We start from the raw sequence: 26205 nt of genomic DNA, 5'->3' as shown, positions 1-26205 counted from the left end.
CCTATCGATAGATTGCATTTCCGGACAGTTAGGTGGATTCATCTCTTTCCTAAACATCTTTGGAGTAGTGACAAAATGCCAAATTAGTTCTGAGAAGCGAGGGAGCGTCATGGCTCCGTTGGAATGGTATCAATCGCTTTGTTTATGCATTTTTAATGGTATAATTCCTTGTTTACCGTTCCGGTTGTGATGAAGCTTTGGCTTGCTCGACCATAGCTGCATGTTGCCGGCCAAATCAAATATTTTTGTGAAAACTTGACATTTTGCTTCAATATGAAATGCTCCTCTACGCCGTCCCGTTGCATGGCAGTATAAAAAGACAATCTACGTCCATTATCACCCACGAAAACTTCATCAAATATTCGCGATACAATTTACAATTTTTCATTATGGTTCGGTATACAATACGTCTGGTCTCCTCTGCAATATTTGCGTCCATCTTGTGGTTCCTGAGATCCGTTTTTGTTCCACTCCCAGCCTTTCTGGCTGTTGTCAAACGTGTATCAAAAGATTTAGCAGCGTTAAGGACAGGAAACAGATTTTTTAAAGGTTCCCTACCTGACAGATCCGGATTTTCATTGAGACCGCACACAAGGGTCATGTCTCCTGTATATTATATCTCCTATATAACTGATGTGGTGCAGCCACATAACCGAGCCAAGACCTAGCCAACCTAGCTTTGACCAGACCGGGCAAACGAGGCGGTTACAAGTTTGTAGGCACAAAGCCGCCGAGCCGACGCCAGTTGAGTCGGCCACCGACCCGCCGTCGGAAGCGGCGGCTTTTTGCATACAAACTTGTAACCGCCTCGTTTGCCCGGTCTGGTCAAAGCTAGGTTTCTTTGCTTTAGTTAGTTCCGAACGAGCGGTAGCGGCGAAATGGCATTCGGCGAAGTGGCTCATTCGGCGAAATGTCATTCGGCGAAATGGCTTTCGGTGAAACGATCCTGATCCTTTCCAGAGATATACGTATTTAGGTGTGCCCAGATTTTATCGCGAACAAGCCTTATCCTACCTATTTTGACACTGTTCTATTTTGGCAAATGTCGACGAAGCAGCATTCGGTGAAATGGTGATTTCAGCGAGCTCTTAAAAATAACACATGACCGGCTAAAAGTAAAAACCCGTTTAAGTATGTTTAAATGCACGAGCCGGATAAAATCCAGAAACAGACTTTGCAATGAAAGAATTGTTTAAAAACATCTTTTTTGCAAGAACCGGGCAGAGAAACTGTAAATGCAAAAACCGGACAAAAATTTATCCGGTTCTTCCAAAACAAATGTTCCGTTTTTTACATTCAAAATTTTTACCGGCTGCATTGCAGTCAAAGTTTGCAAAAAATATGTTTTTAAACGATGCTTGCTTTGCAAAATCCGTGTCTCATTTTTACTCTGGCTTTTATCCGGCTCTTGCACTCAAAAATACTTAAACGGGTTTTCCAAACTAAGTTACACTTATCCGACTTTTGCATTCATCCGTTCACATGTAATATTTAAAAAAAACTCTGTATTTGTCTCCCAGATTTTTTTTCATGCTGCAGAATGTTCTCGGTCAATTTTAGTATGAGTTTTCCATGCAACATACTCGTTTTTAGATCGGAATTGTTACATTAGAATTGAATAGAATTTTCGTTGCCAGTTTTCTGAACGTAAATCATAGTAAACTGTGACGATATTTCAAAAATAGCAGATCGTAGCAAACCTAGTCACTCCTATTTCACACTGTTATTCACAGTTTTCTAGAAGTTTCTGTTTTCGTAAATAACATGTGTAGAATCTACACACTTCGAAGTTAAATCGATTGAGTTTAAAAAAACGTCTAGGTGTCCAAGTTTTGTATTTTGAATATCGTTCGAGTATAGTTCTTTCTAAAACAGATCCTATTTCTGGATAAAAACTCATATTACGAACCTGAGTAGCAACGCAGTGATAGAAGAAAATTATGACTGCCGCAGCTGTGGCTTAAAATACGAGTGCGATAAAGATATAAATTCATAACAATTTTCTTGCGGTAGCTGGCCGCATAAAAAAACCAGAAGCCCCCAAGAGATAGTAACGCGTACCAATAAAAAAATTATTCAATTAAATTGTACTATCAGAACAAGCGCAATCTTTCTTCCCTCGTCTTCCGCAATGACTTAAGTGCGCTTTTATTCATTAGTCCAAGTGCACATCGAGGAGAAACGAAAAACAAAACAGAACAAAAAGACGTCACTCATAGTATCCGAAACAGTAAACTGGTAAATGAACAGAGAGGGCACGAGCGTGGCGTGGCACTTTAAAATCAGCTAGGGGAGATTCGGGCCATTCAATCGATATGATTCGAATCATTTCAAAACGGTACCGATTCGGAGCATTTTACCCCCAGTGCCCCCTTTTTCTAACATCGTTCGATTTTCCACGCTCCGATGAACATTAATCACGATAATGATCGCCGCATCGAGCGTGGGCGGTTCCGACCGATCAAGAGGAAACAAAATAAGTTCTGTTCATCCGCGCACTTCCCGTTGCTATGGGGATACGGCGGGTAATGACTACTTGGTTTGCCGAACGAGAGCTGAAAACGTCAGACTGTCGCACCGAAAAGAATTTCCTCATTAGCAGAAAAGTATGACTATAAACTATTTTTCGCAAATTGGGTGCTTGGCTGCAATTTGTCACCTTTCTTGTGCATCGGTCCCGAATAGAATCTTGCACTAATTTACTAATTAACGTCACTTTCGGCATGAAATATGGCCAAACCAGAGTAATCAGCAGTCCCGGTAACGTCTTCATTGCGACTCTCCGAAAATGGTTCCTGACAAAGGTCATCCCAACCGAAACCCACCCGCGATCGTCGACCAGCAACCACACAATGTATCAATCCGTTCGCAGCCGCAGCCGCTCAATTGATCGTTTCTGGTGCGTTTGCCTGGTGTGCGGGGGATGGCAGAAAGATATGAGCGATAAATTTAATCGAATTAACTAGCGATCCCTTCGCCTGGTTTTGGTCCAATTAGAAACAGCAGTGGAGTGAAAACTGACAGGCAAGGAAATTTCACACTTTTAACTGGAGCATTCTCGGAACGCACCCGCACCGCACCGCACTCAATCGTGGTGGAGAACGCCTGACCACGTCCTTCTCCATATCCGGTCCAGATGCCACATCGGCCTACTGGGATGCATTTATTTCATTGTCGTAATGCTGGTTGACTCATACTCTTATAGGGTGATCCGGTCAATGACGTTTGGAGTGCATTTTGGTATAAACAAAAACCTAAAACTGTATTTTAAAAACTACTGAATTCTTCTCTTTGACTAAAAACTGACTGCTTTTTTTCGGGTAGTTTTTGTTTCTCTGTTGAACCGTGAATACCTAAGAAGAAACAAATTAAAAATATTTAGGAGAATGAAATAGTGAAATTTATGCTTTTGAATTTTATTTTGTTTCATTAGCACTGAGGATCGCAGATTTGTTATTAGCTTGATAAGCTAGCAGCTGGCATCATCTCATTTGTTCTGATACTGATACTACTGATATTCAAGTAACGGCCGAAACCTGACCGAACTTACGAATGATTATTCTCGTAAATTTTCATAAACACCCATTATGTATCTAGAATAAGTTTTTAGGTTCAAATCAAATTTGCAAGACTCTATGACTTAAATAAGGATTTACATAATATTCATAATTTATTATTTCTGTACCACCGCATCGCTATCTTTACTGCTTTCTTCTTAATCTTTAGTAAGATAGACCATAAAATAATAATCGGTAAGTTTTGTGCAGTCCAAGTTCCAGTGGTATCGGACCACACAGAGAACCCGCAGATCACATAATTACAATATTGCAATTGTTGTTTCACGCCCTGGTTGTTTCAACTAAAATGTTATTGATTTAACTAACATATCTGTTGATTTTGACATAACCATTCAGGTAACCGAAATTGTTGTATTCAAATGCTGTCACTTGGCGGAGAACGAAGACAGCAAAAGGCAGAACAAAAAACCTCTTCATTTCACCAGAAGTGTTTCAATTGAAAATTTTCAATGGTACATGAACGTCATTTATGTTAGTTACGTAGTGGTCGTTTTAAGTAAGTGAAAATATGCAGAAGAATATATCAGTTAATTGTAAAACAAGTTTTCCATGTGTTAAATAGATATTCCTACAGTATAAATGATTTTATTTCATCTAAGAGTAATGTATTCTAGGACAGTTCATGTCAATGTTATTAAAACCGCTTAACGTTTAAAAATTTGCTGCTAAAGTGAAGTGGTACTGAAAGTGTATCTGTAGCATTAGGTTTACCAGCGAGCCATTCTGCAAGTGAAGAAAAAATTTCCTAATTCCCTGTGACCATTTTTCTGATGAGTTCTCTTTTGAGAATTGTAATCTTTTGGTTCATTTCCATATCCTTTGTGAGTTTAGTGATAAAGATATAAGCAGTTAATTAGGTAAAATTTCGTTGTTCAAGCAGTTAGCTGCCCCCGAAGAGGCTAACAGTAAACAATATTTATTGCAATTGGCGTTTTAAGTTCAAATAACTGAATAATTGGTTGAAACAACTGAGACATTTTTTTGCTTTCATGCATACAAGTAAATTTGCTGGGATTGTGTCTTTGCTCAATTGCACGAGTGACATCTCATTGAAACATTTCATTGTTCGCTCAGGGTGTTTGGCATTGCTCAACTGAAACGTTTCATTACTTGTTGGGTGTCATTGCTAAGCTGCCAGCACGATAAATAAAAAATGACAGGTTAGTTAAAACAACAGTCGATTAGTTGTACCAAATTTTAACCAACCAAAATCAGAAAAACAACTAATATTTTAGTTGTTTTGCGATCGCTGGCTTTTCCGTGCATGTGGAAATTGGTAACTACACGAATAAATTTTCTATTGCAAGCTCTACCTCAAGGAAGTCGTTTAGGGCCGTTTATGGTTTTACTTTTTCTCTTTGTTCATTCAACACCCAGATAAAGGCCTTATCAAGATTAACCTTTTTATAAAGACCTCAAATCATGCGTCTTTCTCTGATTAGATTCATACAGAATAGAAATAAATATCAACTCAAGCTTCCTTTTTAGTGAATGCGAATTACAACTGATCCCCAGTTTATCTTGAACTGCATCTCTGCTGACAACAGCTTTTTACGTCTTTACGATGCCAAATCTGGCCAAAAAAAATCGAAACAACTGGAGGAAGTGCAACAGAAGTTTTTCCAAGTCGTCCTGCACGATGAAAATGTCGCTCTCCATACCATTTTTACATTTTTACCGGAGACGAATCAGCCCCCTGCTAAAAGTCTCTTAAATAAAGAAAAATAACGAACTCTGTTTTTTTTCTAGATTCATATATTCTAAAATCGTTGCTATAGTTCTTTTATGATATTCCTGTGCAGAATGCTGTTTGAGGTATGTCTTGAGGTAAGTTTCATCATCCTGTCCCACACAATCGACGAACTTCGTCGGCATTTTCTTGTACAGCTGGAGATTATCGTAATTGTCTTGTTTATCGTAGTCACCATCTGATTATAAAACGATGATCCAGTTAATCCATTTTCCCTCGATTCAGTCATCCTGGCTGTCGATAATCAGTCTACGAACACTTGTACGAGTATTATATTCGTGACAGCTGATTTGGCCACATTCAATTGCTTAGTCATCTTACCATGCGAATAGTTCGAAATTTGACGATGCGCGAGCAAAATTATGACATGCTGCTCCTCTTTCTTAAGATGCCGTTTGCACAACTGAAGAGTAAATATAAAAAAAAAAATAAACAGGCATGTTGCTACACACCTGCTACTGAGTGGAAATACTTAATCACCACGTCAAATATTTCGCAGACTGATGAACGTATCAATTTTTTGCGATATTACAAGCTTTTAAATCGAAGATGGTGTCGAAAGAAAAGCAAGTGCGAGAAGCAATTGTGTGCGGGCGCAATGGAAATCCAGATCTGTCAGTAAGATAACTTGCAAAAAACATGGTTTTCCTAGAAGCACTATAATGCTCTTAAATTTTTCGATGCACGTTTGACAGCAGCCCGGGATACTGGAAACGGAACAAAAATGGATCTCAGCAACCACCAGAAGGACACGAAGGTTAAGCAAATATTGCAGATGAGATTAGATCTTTCGGTACGTACTGTGGCTAAAAACATAAAAATGTCTTCTTCTTTTGTGCGTACTCCCAAGCAACCGACAAGGTATGAAATCATTCAAGGTGAAAACTGTACCTGTACCGTAATGATAAACAGAATGTAACTATTAAACCCGGACTCGCACATTTTATTCCAAATATTTGATGACGAAACGGCGTTGATGAGCATTTCAGGACGATGAAAAAGGCAGAATTGAAAAACAAATTAGGTTTGGAAGGCAATATGCTGCTGTGCTCGAGCCAAAGCTTCTAGTAATGAAGATACAACGATAATCAATGAAATATACCGCGAACAATTTCTAAAGAAGCGATTGTCACCATTCCAATGCAGCCATGATGCACTCTCGATATTATTTATTTATTTATTTGGAACAGGGAAAAGCCCACTGGAGTAGATACTTATTAAGTCTCTCTCTCTCTCTCTCCAGCAGGCATAAAACCTATTCATCTTTTGTACTAGCATATTATTCACATCAAAATGATACACTAATTAATCATAATTAAATACAAGATACATCTACAAATATAATATACTTAAATACGAGAAACATACGAATTATAAATAATGTCATTCATAAGTCAAGTTTAAAAAAATGAAATTAATGAGCATCTGAGAGTAGTACGAGATAGATTAAAATTAAATGAAGTAAAACAACGATAAAATATACGGATCATGCTTGATACAGGTTCATTCTTCGCATAATTCGTTCTAGGGAGACAAGAAAAGAATTATTCCGAAGAGTTCTGCGTCTGATATTCATATCGAGTTGTCCGAGAAGGCTGGAGCAGTCGATGTTTCCCCGTATCAAATCGGAAACAAACATTGCTTTCGAAGCATTGCGTCGATCACTAAACAACTCAAGTCCAATTAGATTACATATAAGTTCGAATCTGGGAAGTTTCTGGGGGTCTCTCCAAGGCAACCGACGTAAGGTAAAACGGACGAATTTATGCTGCACAGTTTCAATGCGTTGTGCCCCGTTATGGTAATATAAGGTGATCACACAACTGCAGAAAACTCAAGAACAGAGCGAACCAGGGCGATATATAATGTTCTAGAGGCAGTGTATGTTATTGAATGATTCCGTCATTCGGAAGATGAATCCGAGTTATTTGGTGTGATTTGGCATCTTGTCACTACGGCAAAGATGTTTTGGAACGGTATAAAAAGAATGGGGTCCATGTCGTACCGAAAGAGGCGAATCCACTTAACTGACCGGGGTTGTGACTAATATTGGGCTATCGCGAAGAGTGAACTCCCAAAATATAAACAACAAGCTGCAATTTAAGAAAAATTTCGAAAATCTTAGACAAAAGCAGCTTAATCGTTTCCAGAGATGTAACGGTAATTATTTTTAGGTTCACTAATAGTGCACAATTAAAAGAATAAAAATGCATCTTGGATTCAACTAACAGCAAAATTTGTTTTATTCCAAATTTCATCTGTCCACAGCAGGGCTTGTATTGTGAATCCTCAAACGAACGAAGCAACAAAAAATATCTGCTGTGAACACTTTGCTTGACATAGCTGAATGAGAGACCTATATTAGAGAGAAACTGGATGCGTGAGAGTATATGTTACTGAGCAGACCAATTCCCCTTGCCAAGTAAACTGTCTGTGCTCTCAGTCTCAGTTAACACATGAACTAAGCAATCCATGACAATGTAATGAAATGAAGGGTTCGCTCTCGTTAGTATTGTACGAGAAAGAAGACCTTGCCTCACGGTGTGCTACAAGACGCGAAGCAAAGTCATATAGGCAGTGTTTACGGTTTATTTTTAAAAAGTAGGTTTACAGAAATCATTTTTAACATAATGTTCGCATTCCAAGACCAAATTTGATCACATTTCAAACATACTTTAAACATTTTATAGCAGAAGTTTTGCATTTGAGCCCATTTTCAAAACGATCAATTTGTTTCTTGGCAGTTTACACTGTGTATATATCCGAGAAACACTAAAAGCAATGTTCTTTAAGTTAATATTCATCGGAACTAAAAGTTATGAAACTAGTTTCCTCATAGGCATCTACAATATGAGAACCATTCATCAAATGCTAACCTCATGAAGCATAGGTCTCAGCAAGCGGGCATATTCATGAACTAATGAACGAACGAAGCAGCTCTCCTGGCTTGGGTTGCGCTGTGAATTCTACCTGACATACGAATGTGTGTGAATAGCACAGATGGTGAAATCCTTTCGTTCATATTCGTTGCTTCAATTTGCAAGCTCTGGTCCACAGTTTGTCGCGAACAATCCTTATTCCAAATTACTCATAGTATGCTGTGAAGTAATATTAACAACTCACTCGTAATTTTACTCAACTAGCATCATGAATAAACTTATAAAATAAATTATAAGTTATCTATAAGATCAAATCTTAAAATTAAAGAATGTTCCAGAAAGTATGGACGCACTTTGATTTCGCTGTAAATAATTCACAAGTGTTAGATATTCAATTTTATTCGATATACTGATAATATTAGACTACAAAAACAGAATATTATTCTCAACATTTGCTACTTAGCCATTGTAGACTAGCTGGCGCACCTTCTTGCGAACGTTCCTCATTAAATTCCGTACAGACTTCTTGGCGATAAGTTTTGACACTTTTTTCCAATCTTTTTCGAACTGTTGAATGGTTTCGGCTGCCGAGACATGTTTCCTAAGATGTGCCTTCGTTAATGCCCAAAATTCCTCAATTGGTCAAAGTTGTGGGCAATTTGGTTGATTCATGTCTTTTTTGGGACGACGACATTTTTGGTAGTATACCATTCTACCGTTGATTTCGAGTAGTGGCAAGAAGCAAGATCTCGCCAGAAGATAACAGGATCCTGGTGGCTTCGAATCATGGGTAGAAGTCGTTTTTGTAAACATTCCTTGATGTATATTTCGCTGTTCATTGAAGCAGTGATGATAAGGGGTTTGGAAAGCTTACCACAGCTACAAATTGCTTGCCAGACCACAGCTTTCTTATCAAATTTTTCGACTTCAACCGATGTCTCGGACTGGTTTAACACTTGCGCTTCTTGCACCGTATAATATTGTGGTCCCGGCAAGGATTTGTAATCGAGTTTCACGTAGGTTTCGTCGTCCATGATTATGCAGTTCAAATTTCCAGCAAGAATCGTATTGTACAGCTTTCGAACACTCGGCCTGATCGATGCTTCTTGTTTCCGACTACGTTTTGGTTGTTTCTGCTTCTTATAGGTTCGAAGATTCAAACGTTCTTTAGCACGAAGAACATTTGACTTCGAAGTGCCCCCTTTTGTTGGCCACATTCCGAACTGAAACTTCCTTCTTTTGCTCGATCGCCTTCAGTATACGTTTATCCAACTGAGGGTTAGCAGGACCTTTTTTCCACCCGTTTTCGGTTTATCCTCAAAGGTGTTTATCCTCACCGAACTTCCTGATTGCATTTCGCACGGCTTTTTCGCTTACTCCTTCCATTTTTGCTATCTTTCTCAGTGACAGTCCGCGTTCTGTGCACCATTTGTACACAATTTTTCGACGTTGTTCTGCTGAAAGTCCACGCATTTCGAAACAAACTAATGAAAACGAATAAACAACTGCACAAGTGGTTAGAGAAGAGTGTAAACAACAGGACGCAGTCATAAAAAATCACAGATTCTGAACCACTGTTTGTTTAGAGTGTAATGCTCACATGTGTAAATTTTTATAACAATCTGTCAAGTGATTATCGAGATGGCTTCCAAGAAAGAAGTGCTTCAACGAAAAAAATTGTTCGCGGTTCTTGAAAATCCAGACTAGTCGCACAGGTGGATCGTGAAACAGTTGAGACTCGACAATTCGACCGTGATCCAACAAAAGCGGAACAAATGCAAAGAAAAGCAACCATGGAACGCAAGGAAGGTAAGGGATTACTTCAAGAAACACCTAACCTTTTGATTCCGGACTAAGTCAAAAAATACCAATTTGCTCGTCTGGCTCATTCAACAGACAATGAAGAGGGCGAACTTCGTACCTTCAAGGTAACGAAGGGGTCTAACCAAACAAATATACAGAATACGATGGCCACGTGTGATCGAGTGCAGCCGTAATGAACGACAAGACGTACATTGAAGCGGACACCATAGAAGTATCAGTAGCAGACGGTTTAAAAAATTGCCAAGAAGTTCTTTATACAGCAAGCGATCTGTGGGTGCGGTGCCTTGTGATTAAATGTTTTGACCAGATTCGGCATCATCTGGTTGTTGCACAAAATTTGAGTTGTGCGGGCATTCATCCTAAGAGAGAAGGTTGAATAAACCAACTTTGAAAAATTTTAGCTAATTTGTGCTTGATTCCCTGATAGCCAAAATAATTTTTTCGAGTGAAGTCCCCATTGCTCTTTATTCAAAATATAAAAAAATCGAATAGCTTCGCTATACCTGCAAAAAATCCCTCAAATAAAGCATTATCAATTGTCAGTGGGGTCATAATTTGTGGGGCCACCTGCCACCCGAGCCAATTGGTTTTGATTCTTGATCTGGAGACGACTGCCAGTGGTTGCAACTAGTCAACCAAAAAACCAACGATTCAGTTCATCAGCACACCATTCAATATATTGTACACGTTGTAATCAAGCTTCCATTGTGTTGCTTCAGCCCAACTCCCCATTGCAGCACCATGTACGTACGAGTAACTAGTAAGTCAGTCTCCCGGATGTTAGCCGAATCATGAAGCAGATGTTGCGATGGGTGCACAAAAATTACACTCCCCGAAAAGGATAATATACAGAGCGAGTAAGAACAAAAGCCATCAAAATAGTGCCAACTCACCCGACATGATGCTGCCAGTGTTGTGCCCCCCGGACGACTGCAGCAGACCAGCCGACGGCGTTCCGGCCGTAGTCGTTACTGGCGACGTTCCGTTTCCAACCGCCGCAACCGCCGTGGGGTTGATGAACGATGTCTCGACGCTATTATCTTCGAAGCTGTTGTTGCTGCTACTGCTGTGGCCATTGAAATTGCAGCTTTTCGATAGTGCGCTAACACCCTTTCCCCCACCACCACCGCCAGATGGCACACAGCTTGTTCCGATGCCACCGGAAGAACTTTTCTTCGATTTCCACAGCTTCATCGTCGTTTATCTTTTGCTATTTCGTTTTGGCACCAATTTTTTGTTTTTTTCAAATTCTGAACCGTGGGAAAATAACTTTTTATTCTGATTTGTCTGGTTTTTCACTTTTCCTTCTGTTTGCTTTGGTATATTTTGGTAAACACGCAGACCACCGACGCCAGATGAAAAATCAATCCGTCACCAATTGAGCCCCTCGAAAAGTATAATTACCACTTTTGTTTTATGAGCACTAATTCAAACACTGCACAAGTGACACATCTCCACTGATTGTTATGAAATTCCACCCACTTGGTCGTCGGGTCGGGTTGAAATTACACCGAGTTTTTGCTGATTTCCGTCGCCATGCTGCCCACCACTCGCCGTCGGGTTTCGCCAGTCGTAGGCCACTTTACTATAAGCTGAATGAACTGAACGGAACAACGAAATTTGTTTTACCAACGTAAAGTCCTGCAAACAACATATTGGCCCCGTAAACCGTTGAAGCTCGGTCCATTCACCAGTCAAGGACTGACTGACAGACTGGGCCGTGTTTGGCAGCTAGATGCGCAAACTTGCTCACCGCCGTCTTGGATGGTTTGTAGTTTTTTTTTTCTTATTTCATCTGCTCCCTCTGTCCCGTGATGTTTTCACATAATTTTCCAAGCGCCGAAAATCTATTTTTAAGACCCTTCCCGATAGAAGAAAAATCACTGCGCTTCAATCGTGGCCGCCTTCGCTAGTGAACACCGCACACCCCTCTGTGGTACCAGTCCCCTCCTCAAGCAGTCCCACTGTCGTCACTGAGACCATGGGGAAAGGCGATTTCATAATTCCTCTGGTGCGGTAAAAACCGTCAAGATTGCGGAGTGTTTTTTTTTTATTTTTTGATCACTTCTGAGTACGGGTTTTCCAACGAACTTTTATTTGGACGTTAATTAACTCCCCGATTGGCCATGCTCCCCATACTACGCATCTCGCGTCAAGTTTTCTTCGGGCGAGAGGAGCGAAACACGACGTTTAGGTTTGTGTGAGACGCAGTGTGCCTTGAAGAATAAAAAAAAACGTTCGTTCACATTTGAAAATGGGCGTAATTTCGCCGCCAAAAATCCAACGACTGAAGGTTCGGTCTAATTACTCGTTAAATTACACCAGTGGAAATCTTGAACTACAACAAAGTTGTCCGATTTTCTCTAACAGACCGAAAAGTCGATTATCGTTATTACCGAAGCGAATGTTTGACCGGCAGCCGTCAAAATCGTAAACTTAGTATTTGCCATGGAATTCAGGAGAAATCCCAAGTAGTTTGCATGCAAGCAGCTTGTTTAGTAAGTATTATAGCTCGACATTGGTTCTATTGTTCTGCAGAATTTTTGATCCGATATTAAAATTAGTAGAACGGGTAGTAGATCAGCGGAGTTAAGTGACTTTCCAGACTTCATCGTGAGAATAATAAGTGACACTGAACCGAATGTACTTAACATTTCGTAACTTCGGAATTGGAATAATTGTTCAAATAAGACATCCTTACATTCAAACTTGGGCTAGTAAAACAGGTCCGACAATCTCGAAAGAAATCGGAATCACTTCAAACCATTTTAGGATGAATTTCGGAGCCGAGAATCATGGAACCATTTGCCAATTGAGAGCTGTAACTCACGCCCTCGGCATCATAGAGCAAAAGCAGTGGGCCTTATTGAACATAGTGTTGCATAAAAAATCCGAAACTTCGTAATATAAATGGTAATGGAATTAATTAGCAATAGAGGAGAATAATTTTTATTTTTCATTCACTCAGAGCCTTCCATTTACTAACGTAAATCGAGTTAGATCGCATAAAAAGTTTACGTAATTTGAAATTTACTTCGTAAAAAATTTGTACAGTGAGTGTTGCGAAACCTTATCATATGAATATTTTTGGTATGGATTTTAAAAGAACATTGTTTGGTGCCATTCCGAAATCCAATATGGCGATTTCCAGTTTATTGATATTCTTTTGAAATCCGTTTATTGATATTCCTTGAAATTCGGCGCCGAAAAACGATGTTTGGGGTCGTTCCGAATTCCAAGATGGTGACTTCCGTTTTGCTGTTATTTCTTGAAAGCCCTACAAATGAGTATTTTTGGACCGAATTTAAAGAGTAGATACTGCGAAATGATGTTCGAGGTTATTTCGATATCGATTACAGCGACTTCCGGTCTAGTGATATTTCTTGACACGTCTTGCATATGGGTATTTTTGGAACTTATTTGAAAAGTGAATGGTCCGGATTACTGATATTTCTTGAAAACCCTTACAATAAAGACTGTCCCAGAAAGTATGGACGCAATCAAAAACCGCTGCCATTTCGCAATGGTTCAGAATCTGTCAATTTTTATGACTGCGTCCTGTTGTTTACACTCTTCTCTAACCACTTGTGCAGTTGTTTATTCGTTTTCATTAGTTTGTTTCGAAATGCGTGGACTTTCAGCAGAACAGCGTTGAAAAATTGTGTACAAATGGTGCATAGAACGCGGACTGTCACTGAGAAAGTAGCAAAAATTGAAGGAGTAAGTGAAAAAGCCGTGCGAAAGGCAATCTGGAAGTTCGGTGAGGATAACACTTTTGAGGATAAACCGAAAACGGGTCGAAAAAAAGGTCCTGCTAACCATCAGTTGGATAAACCTCTGCTTCATCACCTCTGTTTCAATGAACAGCGAAATATACATCATATACATCAAATATACATTCGAAGCCACAAGGATCCTGTTGTCTTCTGGCCAGATCTTGATTCTTGCCACTACTCGAAATCAACGGTAGAATGGTATACTATCAAAAATGTCACTTTCGTCACATGAATCCACCAAATTGCCCACAACTTCGACCAATTGAGGAATTTTGGGCATTAACGAAGGCACATCTTAGGAAGCCGAAACAATTAAACACTTCGAAAAAGATTGGAAAAATGTGTCAAAACTTGTCGTCAAGAAGTCTGTACGGAATTTAATGAGGAACGTTCGCAAGAAGGTGCACCAGCTAGTCTACAATGGCTAAGTAGCAAATGTTGAGAATAATATTCTGTTGTTATAGTCTAATATTATCAGTATATCGAATAAAATTTGAATATCCAAAACTTGTGAATTATTTACAGCGAAATCAAAGTGCGTCCATACTTTCTGGGACAGTCTTTATCACTTGAAACCATTTCTGGGTGAATTTAATATTTAAATTAATTCATATACTTTTTTTTATATAAGTATATTTGGAACGGATTTGAAAAGTAGATGTTTCGGTTTACTGATATTCCTTGAAAACCCCTACAATATGAGTAAGGATTTTCTATGAATATCAATCAACCGGAGGTCGCCATATTGTATTTCGGAACAACCTCAAACATTGTTTGCTTGCATCTTATCGTCTAATCCATTCCAAAAGTATCCCTTTTGAAATAGTTTTCAATAAATATCTGTAAACCGGAAAGCAGCATCTTGGATTTCGCAACAATCGCAAACATCGTTTTTCCATATCTAAACATCAAATCCGTTCCGAAAATATCCATATTTTGCAAGGTTTTTCATGGAATAATCCACAGGAGCCGCCATCTTGGATTTCAAAAATACCTCGAACATCGTTTTCCGGAATCTACTCTTCAAATCTATTCCAAAAATACCCACATTGTAGTGGTTTTTATGGAATATGAATGAGCCGGAAATCGTTTTCATTTTATGAAAAAATCCTCTTTTTACGAAGTAAGTTCATAAAACAAGTTTACGTTATTTGGAATTTAGTTCGTGAAAAGTGTTACGTAAAAGGAAGTAACGTAAAAAAAAGTGTACGTAAACGAAGGTTTAGGTGTATGGGGTTCGTGAAAATCGATGCAACTATTTCTAAGAAACCGATGAGTTTCATTGTCCACCTTTTTGGCCGATATCTCCGAAATGTCTGAAACCGAATATCTGGAAGCGAATGGTCAAGAAGGACATCGATTGCACATCATTACTGAGGCCTACAAATTCATGCGATGTGATGTTTTTTTTTTGTTTCAGAATTTGCCGCGTTTAGTGTCTTACCCGACCACACTCAACAACCCGTAACTCCAAAGCCCGAAGTTGGAACCGGAAAAATCAATAGTATTCTATGAGGCAAGACAAGCTATCATCACACACATACAGTACCGTATAGTGTTGAAAATAAGAGAGAATATTTTGAAAAATTATTATCAGAATCTGTGATTTTGGAGCTTAAACGCAGATACGCCACGTGAGAAGGAACTACTACTTTTACTCTGAGTCCGTCAGAACAAACCAAAATTTCAGGGAAAAGTTCCAAAAACCGAATGAGCAGTGTCTGGAGAACGGTTCCGGTATTTGGACTTTGAGAAGTGGTTCAATTGATGTTGAAAATAAAATAAATCGTGAGTTTTTCCATTAGCCTGTGGTAGTTTGCAAAGAATAGAATTTGATCAGAATTTCTGGCTACCGCCTTTAAAAGCCTTATTTTGTCAGACAATATTTACAATATCATTTGCGTGGGGATTCAGTCGATTTCGGGTCTGATCAAGACCCGAATCTTATTGTTAGACATTTGACCAATAATTGTAACACCCCAAAAACAACAAATCAGAGTTCTGATCTCCAATAATCTTCAAACAGATGAACCTTTTTAAAACTAGAAGGATTTGCCCCATTGGATTGCTCTAGCTATTGATGTGGAACAAGGTTGCCAAAATTTTGAATGACTGATAATTCCTTTAAAACGGTTCAATCAGTCGTCATAATACTAAATTCTCGATAATTGTACATCGATTTGAACGAGCCAGCGATTTGTATGAATATAAAAAAATATTTTGAAACTTGTTTCTGCAAAAAAATTTTGAAACTAATCTTGATTAGTTATCTAATTCTTCCAATTCCCAAGCTTATCAAAGACACAAGCGAATTCGTAAAAGTTTCATTTGATCAAAGCAAGCCTGTCAGAGAATGCCACCGTTTTGTATCGCTTCTCGTGACGTATGCTGCCTGGTAGCAACGTTCCCCTGGCAACCTTCGACTGAAGCATTAGCTATCATTTCACAAGATTCGAGCGCTCAGTTGGTGCAATAAAATTACAAATCGAAGTAAATTTGACTGAGCAGCACTGCCCATACTTGCATATCAGTCCCATATGGAAAATCGGCATGTCGAGAAAAAGACGATCAAAATTTAATTTCCGAAATTCCGACATGAGTTGATATTTTTTCACATTTTACTGAACAAACCCTCAACTTTTATTGCAATTTCTGAGAGTATATTGAGGATAGATTTCATTCCTCAAGCTAACTCAAAATTGGCGAAAATCGATATGGGACTGATATGTGAGTATGGGCAGTGCAAGTGTTCCAAACCTGACCACTTTTCCCTTTATAAAATTTGGAACAAAGAGTTCCACATAGTAATTTTGGTTGCTCGCCCGACAGTGGAAGTTCATCTTCAAAGTTTATGAATCTTTCCGATTTGCCTAAATAGCTTTTTGGCGTCGGTAGCGGTTGCTAAGTATAAAATCAGGATCTACAATGAAATAAGTCCACCAAACAGGTAAGCCATCCGTGAGACATCTACTGGTTCCATTTTTGCGAAAAGCGAGTGACAAAAACTGAAGATCCTAGATCAAGGTGCCGATTATTGAATGGTTGTAGAGGTTTAAACATTTCAGTCGTTGCATCAAGCGACGACCTAACACCCTGCCCTGATAAAACCACGTGAAATGCCTCGAGCATGCATACTTTTAGTACTATCGACGCATCTCTTGTTTCTGAGTTCACAATCCGAATTGTTTGTACAGACACCCTTAGACTAGCTTTTGTTACTACACCTAAAGATGATTTAATAATTGGTCAGAGAAGTTATGATATTAAATAGAAAATGTGTCTTTATCCATTCGAATCCATGCGTAGAAATATTCCCAATCAGTTGGTGAACAAAAATTACAAATTAAAATAAATTTGACTGAGCTGTAACAGTTCAAAACCTGACCACTTTTCTGTACGTTTACTTTCTTTAAACAGTTACAAAATAGCTGCCCGAGTATTAATTTCGTTTTCAAAAATTTCTCACGGAATGAAGAGTAGTGTTATTTCTACCTTTCTGTGAAATTGTAACATCGATACTAGAAGTGTGCTTCCAGCGATTTGCAGAATATTACACCACCAGTAGATTTCGGATAGAAATGTTAGATTTCCTGTGCCTATGACACTATGAAAGCTTGAGCTTCAGTCAATAACATTGCGTAATATTAATGATTGTTGAAGACAAGTTCAGAAAGATAGATGTGATTTTTTACATTAAATACTAGGAAGATGGAGAAGCTTGTAGTTCGCAACGGACAAAAATTATAATAATAAATATTGAATCAGTTTTTCTCAATGATGAAAACAAAAAACACTTAAAAATCTTTCCATCCCACGTGAATGACCGTCTTTTCGATGTTCTCAGATGTGGTCGGCTACACAATCCATAAGTGCAATTTCTAAAATATCTTGTTACTGTCGATACATCAATACTTTGTTTAAACAGACTCGGTTTGCTCTTCAATTTCACCATTTCAGATAATTTTCATGCCTGCTTAACAGTTCAACTTGAATTGCTGTGCTACACTAGTAGTTTTAAAAGCAAAAATTGGTTTTCCAACCAAAGCACAAAACGACTAGGCGTAATATTTTTCTCATAACTTTTCCTAAATCTTCTCTGAAATTAGGCCCTTTTCGAAACATCTCGATCAAAAACACCAACATTCAACCTTTCACGATCGGTTTCGTGCTCGACCAGTGTATGTTTATTTCACTTTCCGTCGGTTCGCCATCGTCAATCACCGCCACCGAATGAACAGTCTCTGATGGCCAACCCTCTCCACACTTCACATTATAGGAAGACAAATCCGCGCACATACAACAGTTGTGACACGCCGTCCGTGACAAGATCACCAACACACCTGTGCCGTGCACCTCACTTTTTACGACAATTTGGTAACTCTTTCGCGGATTTAATCATTTCACTTTGACATCAGAACCAACAATAAACCGTAGATTTCTCAACAATCATAATAAAATCTTTCGAAAACAGTGCATTTAACGAATAAAATTTTTATAGTTCAACGTACACAACTACAAACCCGTATAGACCGCAACCGCCTGTCGCCCCGAAAAACGTCAACAGTAACCAAGTACCGAAAATGATATGAGAGAACCGTAGCTAGCACACCGCCGAAAGTAGCGCCGTATCCAACTGCCGGATTCGAAATGCGAGGATCGGACAGCGCTCTCGATGGAGATCGGAGCGTTCAATATTTCCACTGCCAAAAAGAAAGAAAAAAAAGCCAACACGAAAATGCGCGAGCTGTCATACACACAGCACTCAGTGAGCCGGGTGAGTGCAGAAGAGAGTATCTAACGATTTTCCATCGTTTAGTCCTGCCAGCCACCCATTCGAGTGCAACACCAGCAGCTGCTTCGATGTGGCGAGCGTGAGTTACTCTTCGCTCGGGGCATAGGGAAAATTCCACCACGAGATACTGAGAGAATGAAAAACGAGTGATGGTGCTTTCTGTTGTTTATGACTAGGTAGCATCGTTTTTTTTTGTTTTGGTATGATTATTTTATCGCACAAAATAATCAATCAGTGGATAAGTTCTTTTCCTTCCGAACCAAGCAAAACCTTGAAGTTAGGGTCTTCTTTACGTTGGCACGCAGAATAATATTTACTCTAATGTCGTTTTCGCTTGATACCAAACCTAACCCAGTTTTCACCCTAACTGCTGTCAAACCATTTGTTAGCTAGTTTCGAACCTAGTTTCAACGTTGTTGAACTGAAAATCGAGTCAGTTTCGAACCTGGATTTTGTATCAGGTTTGCTCAAATCCCCGTTGCTAAGTGCGGAATAAACAAAGTTTCATCAAAAGTGTTTGTTTGATGAAACTACCCTGGGTCATTTTCAGTTTTCTCAAGCGAAAACGACATAAAATTATAGATTTGATCAGAATGTTTGTATAGAACACGTTTAGTTTTTTTTTTGCTAGAAATTCTATTCCAATTTGGAATAGAGGTACAATCTCATAACTTAATCGGCCCATACAAGTTCAGTTTTCCGGACAGTTCAAATGAACCTTGAACGGAATAAATAACTGAACAGTTATCTGAACTGAACGTGTGTGGCGTCAGGTCAGGTCAGAGGCACGTTATTCTGATTAAAAGAAAACTTTGGACTGAAACTGAGCTCAAGAGCTCCAGTAAAAAAACCGGACGAGTTCGTATCAAAGTTTTGTTCCATAATTCAGATCTAGCATTCGTATCGTATAAGGAGTGTATCGAATTGTATAAGGAGTGTATCGAAAATAAGCTATCCACCAAATTTTCTTTCAAATTATGATAAAAAACGATACTTAAACTAAAAATTGATCCTTTATCGTACGAGGGGAAATTTCAGCATAATTGTTTTGAACTCCTGCATGTTCCCAGCTGCCTTACCAGTCTTCTTGAAGACCCTCTTCACGATTGCCCAGTAACGTTCGATGGGTCGAAGCTGAGGGCAATTTGGTGGATTGATATTTTTCTCAACGAAATTCATACCCTTTTCCTCAAGCCAAATGAGAGTGGTTTTGGCATAGTGAGCAGACGCTAAATCCGGCCGAAACAGTGAAGGTGTACTATGCTTCTTATATAAAGGCAGCATATTCTTATGGAGACACTCAGATCGATAGATTTCTGCATTTATAGTTCCGGTAGTATAAAAAATGGTTGACTTCAAACCACAGAAACATATTGCTTGCCATACCAGTACCTTTCGACCGACCTGTCCGCATCGCTCACATCCTCCCCACAGTACGACAGTAAAGTATTGTGGACCTGTAAGGGTTTTTGAGTCCTCCTTTACATAAGACTCATCGTCCATCAAAACACATGCATCCGGACACTACAAAAGACGCGAATACAATTTCCGGGCCCTTGTTGCTGCTCGCTTCTTTTGTTCTACACTTTGTTCCGAGATTTTCTGCTTTTTGTAGGTCTTCGTCTTAAGCTGGATCATTCCGACACTCGTTCTTGCTTTTTTGGCCAAATCACGTATTGACATTGATTTGTTCTTCATGATTAGAGATACCACTTTCTGATCCAGTTTCGGGTTGGAAGAACTGGGTTTTCTGCCTCTTCCTGGTAGCTCATCCAAAGAATAGTGTTCCCCAAACATATTAATGATGGTTTTAACATTGGCATGCTGAATTCCAAATCGCTTCGCCAATTTTTGCATGGTGATACCCTTCTCACTTAGCCATGTATTCAGAACCTTAATTTTCACTTCCTTTTCAATACGCGACATTTTGAAAACGCAGAATTTCAACCGCACAAACAAGTTAACAAACGAAAGCTGACAGCCAAACGCGCAGCATGCTGTGATCTGAGCATAAAAAACCATCACAAATACATACGTACAACACAAATGTATGTGGATAGCTTATTTTCGATGCACTCCTTAAAAATACTGAAAATACAAAATAGAAGGCAAACGACAAAAGATTCTACCATAATCAGACAAAAAGTAGAAAACTAAATACAAAAGGCAGATGAGAAAAGACTCTGCAATATATAAAGCATTTTTATAAAGGAAACGGAGAGGTTAGAGCAAATAAAAAGCAACAAAGTATAAATCACAAGCATTTTCCGTATAACAGAAAAAAATTGTTATATAATAAGATATTTCTAGCAAATTTTCTAACATTTATTCCAGTTCCCAACCCCCCCTCCTAGTGCCGTGCGTTACTTTTTTGTGAATCATAGGCATTACGAAGCGTTACATGCGTTACTTTTTGTAAGTTACTTTTGAGTAAGTTAGGCGTTACTTTTTTGTAGGTTATAGGCGTTACGAAGCGTTACTTTTTTTTGTAAATTATAAGCGTTACGCAGCGTTACATTCGTTACTCTTTTGTCAATCATAGGCGTTTCAAAGCGTTACTTTTTAGTAAGTTATAGGCGTTACGAAGCGTTAAATGCTTTGCTTATTATTACATTATAGGCGTTTTGAAGCGTTACATGCGTTATTTTTTTGTAAGTTATAAGCGTTACATGCGTTACTTTTTTGTGAATCATAGGCATTACGAAGCGTTACATGCGTTACTTTTTGTAAGTTACTTTTGAGTAAGTTATAGGCGTTACATGCGTTACTTTTTGGTAGGTTATAGGCGTTACGAAGCGTTATATGCGTTACTTTTTTGTAAGTTATAGGCGTTATGAAGCGTTACATGCGTTCTTTTTTTATGAGTTATAGACGTTACGAAGCGTTACATGCGTTGCTTTCTTGTAGATTATAGACGTACAAAGCGTTACATGCGTTACATTTTTGTACATCATAAGCGTTACTTTTTTGTGAGCCATAGGCGTTTTAAGGCGTTACTTTTTAGTAAGTTAAAGGCGTTACGAAGCGTTAAATGCTTTGCTTATTATTACGTTATAGGCGTTTTGAAACGTTACATGCGTTACTTTTCTGTAGGTTATAGGCGTTACGAAGCGTTATATGCGTTACTTTTTTGTAAGTTATAGGCGTTACGAAGCGTTACATGCTTTACTTTTTTATGAGTTATAGACGTTACAAAGCGTTACATGCGTTGCTTTCTTGTAGATCATAGGCGTACGAAGCGTTACATGCGTTACATTTTTGTACATCATAGGCGTTACGAAGCGTTACATGCGTTACTTTTTTGTGAGTCATAGGCGTTTCAAAGGCTTTGCTTATTATTACGTTATAGGCGTTTTTAAGCGTTATATGCGTTACTTTTTTGTAAGCTATAAGCGTTATGCAGCGTTACATGCGTTACATTTTTGTGAATCATAGGCATTACAAAGCTTTACTTTTTTGTAAGTTATGGTCTGGCTAAATCCATCAGTCAGACCGCAGATATAAAAATACCTGTCAGACGGAGTGTTAAACCGTTTCCCACACAAACAATACCAATATAATCCGTTCAAGGATGAAACATGCGCCACACAGTCACTGTGAATTCGTGCAACATTCGAAGAAGCGGTCCCGACGAAGCAAATCGAGGGAGCGCCAAAATTCATATTCTAATTAAAGACTGCGCCCAAACACTGTGGTTCTAACTGACATTGAGATTTCCATGCCCGGTGAAAAATTAACGGCGGCCCTAGTGAAAGATGGGTGGCCAACACGTTTCCTGATGAAAACAAAACACTATGTAAAAGTGATTCACACGTAGCATCAGGGGACTATCACCGGCATGGAACGGTTACGGAACAAAAACATTAATACTACGTCAAGTTCACGGAACAGTTTTAACGTCGGGTACGTGAACAATATTCGGCTAAAAAAATTAATAATTAATCTTGACGTCAGCCGAGGTTGATTGATCGTCTGAATCGTGTTTTTTATGCATGCGTTTCCTGGTGAAAACAAACCAATCTCATTTGCATTTGTGGTTGTAACTGAGCTGTCAGAAAGCCTAATTAGAGTTGATTTTGTGTTTTCGTTGCGAAAATAAACGAAAGAAACGAGAAATTTCGGAAGCAGTTTTAGGTGCAAAAGAGAAGAAAAGGGCCGATCGTTTCCATCAATAATGATTAATTAATTTCAATTTATTGAAATAGCCAAACCGTTATTCAGCATTTTCTTTTGGCAAAATGGGTTCCAGTGCGTTTACGTAGGATATAGAATGGGAAAATAGCCGATTGCCGTCTCATGCCGGATATTCAAGTGAACGTGTCAGTTCTTGCGGGAGGCGCGTCGCTTCATGGAGCTACTGCATTGCGGGCAGTACCATTTGCCTTTCGGAGAAGATGTTATATTCACGCATGGGTAATGGAACCACTCGAACGGACACTGAAAGACACAGAAAACGATGCTTGAAATGTGTTCGTACGAAATTCCAATACCAATACCAAAAGGGTTAGCACTTACATCTTCATTATCGCATGCTACCATGTCACCATACGACACTTGATTACAGATGCAATACCGTGGTTCGTTCGGGTCGTACGTCCACTCGCCGTCCGGTGTCTGTTCCACCACCATTCCGTTTTCATTCAGCACTGCTCCTGCGCCAAGCGATAATGAAATACCCAACCCGGTAGCACTCATCGGTGGTGGACCACCGGAACTGGAACTGGGTGGTCTCGATGTTCCTATGCTGGTGGAAGCTACCGACGGTCCACTCGCTACCCCCGACAGTAGCCCAGGAACGACGCCAGTAGACGGTTCCAGCAGATCTAGAGACGAGGAGGTCAGGTTAGGATTAAGTGCGACTGAGTGCTGCTGCTTCTGGTGTGCTTGTAAAAGTGTGGCTGATGTTGTTGTGTTGCAATGGAAATGAATAAGAGGAAAACGAAAAAAAAGCATAATATAAAAAATACAACCAGTTTTATTCGTGTCGATAGCCACCGGCTAAATTCGCTAATTAAACTTAGTAAAATAAATAACTGTTCAATAACAATTAAAGTGAAATAAGCAGATGAGTTATTTGTCAAAGTTTCAATGGATCGAACCGAAAAACAAATCCCACTAACCTGCTGCGGATGTATTTGCAGTTAGTTTTTTCTTGTGTTGTCGCCTTTGTTGGTTGGAAAATGCGTTGTTTGTTTCACGTTCAACGGCCTGCAGTGCATTATGAGTGGCTCCGGCCAGTTCACGATTGATCAGTAAATCGTGAGGTCCAGTTCCCGTAGCTCCTGCCCCGTGTATGGCTTCGTACGAAGCCTTCAGACTAGCAGTTCTTCTACCCTGCTGCATTTGTTGGGTCTGAGCTATTGCCTGACTGGCAGCAGCCGCTATTGCGTTTCCGGCTCCAAACTGTTGCAGATTGTATGCAACAGAAGCTGCTGCATTCGATGTACTCGAGCCACCGGAAGACGATAGCATATGATATGGGCCACTGGAAGTGCCTAAACCCGGAGTTGTAGGACGAACTGGAGGAACACTGCTGATTGCGGCACTGACCGTAACTGCCGGACGTTTCTCTGGTGGCGGTCCACTTAATACCGTCATTCCAACGCTATCTCGTCGTTTCTCCGGTTTAACTTTGTACCGGTCAACGCGGGCCGCACTCCCTCCACCACCGCCTCCACCACCACCACCACCACTGCTGACAATACCACCGCTGGTAAAACCGGGCAACGTATCGAAATAACGATTCTCCTTTTGATTCAATCCACCATTACTGGTAGACGAGTCCAGCTCTAACGAACGCTTCTCCAGTATTTCGGTGATTCCATTGTGATCCGCTTCCAACTCACACTTGAACTTGTACAGTTCACTGTCCAACCGGCGCAAATACCGATCCACCAGATCGTACATCTGCCCGGCCAGCTGAACCTTTTCGTCCGAATCCTCCAGTACCCGGTAGTAGTCCTTGCGGATGGAGTGAAAGTCCGAATCGGCCTGAACACCTGCCAACTCACCACGGCGGCACTGCTGAAACAACGTCCGAACACGTTTGTCAAGCGAGTCCATATTGTCTGTGGGACAAATCAATAAATAAAATAAATAAATAAATAAATAAATGTACAAAACAAAAATAATAAAACACATTGAAAAACATGCGAAATCTTTCTGTATATACATGACAAGGTGATTGGTTTGATATACTTGTTTCATGATTATTACTTACTCTGAACTGAGAGATCCATTTCGCGCATTTCCGTGAAGCGATCTCGAAGCTCCTGAGGCAAATGCTCAATCACTGAAGCGAAAACAAGCAAAAATATATTTTCTATTATATTCCCTCACTTGACATATGTTTACTGTAACTAACGAGATAACCACTCCGACACAAAATTGTTAAATATTTTGCATTCTGTATTTCAATCGACTGAATTTTTTCATACGAAAATTCGAGACTGAATTTTTTCATACGAAAATTACAGAGGTCACATTCGCACAAAATACAGAATCAGAGTGAACATTATTTGTTTTAATATATAATTTATGATAATTGCAAATTTTGAAAATAATTTGAAATTTGAATCGCACTACGGCATATCCGCACATGTTTCTATACTATTTCGCGCCAACGAACATGAACGTGCCCGTACGTAGCCGCGAGCGAACTCTTCGCACTCGCGCAACGATGTTTCCCGTAAGGTACAGGCACTTTAACAGTAGCGCCCATTTTGCCTCCACCGTAGTGTAGTAGCTACTAGCTAAGCCGAACGAGCGGTTCATCATTTTCATCAAACAAAGCTAAGGTACTTACTTTCGAGATAATCCTCCAGGTACAACATCCTGTAACAATGGCATCAAACGTTTTTCCGCTAGGTACGAGCATCAACAGAAACGCTTTGCTGCTGAAAAAGAGATAAAACAACCGCACTACCGCTTGGGTGTGTTGTTTTGATTTTTTTTCACTTTGACGTTTGTGGATGCACTGCGAACGTGATCCACATTCAAACGCGCAGTCAGTGAGAAGTGTGTCTTGGATAAGGTGCGTAATTTGAATTGACGGAAATTGATTCACAGGTGTTTCTCAGAAGCAGAAATGCGTCGTCGTGAAATTCAAAACTTTACGCTTAAACTAAGTGATCTGAAAGAGTACGACGCTGCCAAACAGGAACGATTAATGCGATCTAACGAGGATTCTTCCGGCAATGGTTCTACCTCGGCAACGGCCGCTACTGACGGTGACCCGATGAAGACACCAGACGTAACCAGTACGACGGCACTACCGAAGGTAGGCATGGCAAAAACTAAGCAGGAGATACGAGCGAGAATCGGATTTCTTGAGTTACCGTAGTTTAAAATAAATGATGTCTTGAGAATATTGTTTTTTTTTTACGATTTTCCGTCCCATTCCACTGTCGATTTTGCATTCTTTAAAAGTGTCTTTCACCCAAGAGTTAAAAATCGTGTAGTGAGGCCCTTATTATCGTTCCCACTTCCACTTTCAATTCATTTACATGTCACTACATCCGATTTTTTCTATTACCAATATCACGCACAGTGAAGTAATCACTGTAGTGAAAAAAAATCCTTTTACCAACTAAATTTTGGTCTTTTT

General features: G+C 39.5%; 2 protein-coding genes across 8 annotated transcripts in view; both read right to left on the bottom strand.

Moving 5' to 3' along the window:
• LOC131426648 (glutamate receptor-interacting protein 1) overlaps window positions 1-18447 on the bottom strand; it is a 55542-nt gene extending 37095 nt beyond the window's left edge. Inside the window, exons 1-2 of one of the 6 annotated variants that reach the window (XM_058589517.1) lie at window positions 18316-18447; window positions 10925-11632 (exon numbers count right to left, since the gene is read on the bottom strand). In XM_058589517.1, coding sequence (XP_058445500.1) covers window positions 10925-11225 — 301 coding nt within the window. In that variant the 5' untranslated portion in view covers window positions 11226-11632; window positions 18316-18447. Of the gene's footprint in view, window positions 1-10924; window positions 12248-18147; window positions 18218-18315 lie in introns of those variants that run through there. The other 5 variants (XM_058589518.1, XM_058589515.1, XM_058589516.1 and 2 more) reach the window with 5 other exon arrangements.
• A 4311-nt stretch (window positions 18448-22758) lies between these two features.
• LOC131426647 (inhibitor of growth protein 3) lies at window positions 22759-25542 on the bottom strand. Of its 2 annotated transcripts, none has more exons than XM_058589513.1 (5): window positions 25405-25542; window positions 24820-24891; window positions 23720-24667; window positions 23115-23497; window positions 22759-23036 (listed from the first exon to the last, which is right to left on the bottom strand). In XM_058589513.1, exons 1-5 carry the CDS (start codon window positions 25430-25432, stop codon window positions 22920-22922), a joined length of 1548 nt encoding a protein of 515 aa, XP_058445496.1. In that variant the 5' UTR covers window positions 25433-25542; the 3' UTR covers window positions 22759-22919. The 2 variants fall into 2 exon arrangements, with proteins under 2 accessions (XP_058445496.1, XP_058445497.1); XM_058589514.1 differs by having other exon boundaries at window positions 23115-23422.
• Between the last annotated feature and the right edge of the window lie 663 nt (window positions 25543-26205).

The sequence above is a fragment of the Malaya genurostris genome, chromosome 1, assembly GCF_030247185.1.
Source record: "Malaya genurostris strain Urasoe2022 chromosome 1, Malgen_1.1, whole genome shotgun sequence".
In the NCBI taxonomy this organism is placed as follows: Eukaryota; Metazoa; Arthropoda; class Insecta; order Diptera; family Culicidae; genus Malaya; species Malaya genurostris.
Note: the sequence above shows the minus strand (reverse complement) of the source record. Positions and strands in the feature narration are given on the sequence as shown.

Coding starts and splice junctions, on each gene's coding strand:
- LOC131426647 (XM_058589513.1), bottom strand. CDS start 25,432: ATGTTGTACCTGGAGGATTATCTCGAAA. Junction 24,892..25,404: donor CCTGGAGGATTATCTCGAAA/GTAAGTACCTTA, acceptor TTTTCGCTTCAG/TGATTGAGCATTTGCCTCAG. Junction 23,037..23,114: donor TAGCATGCGATAATGAAGAT/GTAAGTGCTAAC, acceptor TGTGTCTTTCAG/TGTCCGTTCGAGTGGTTCCA.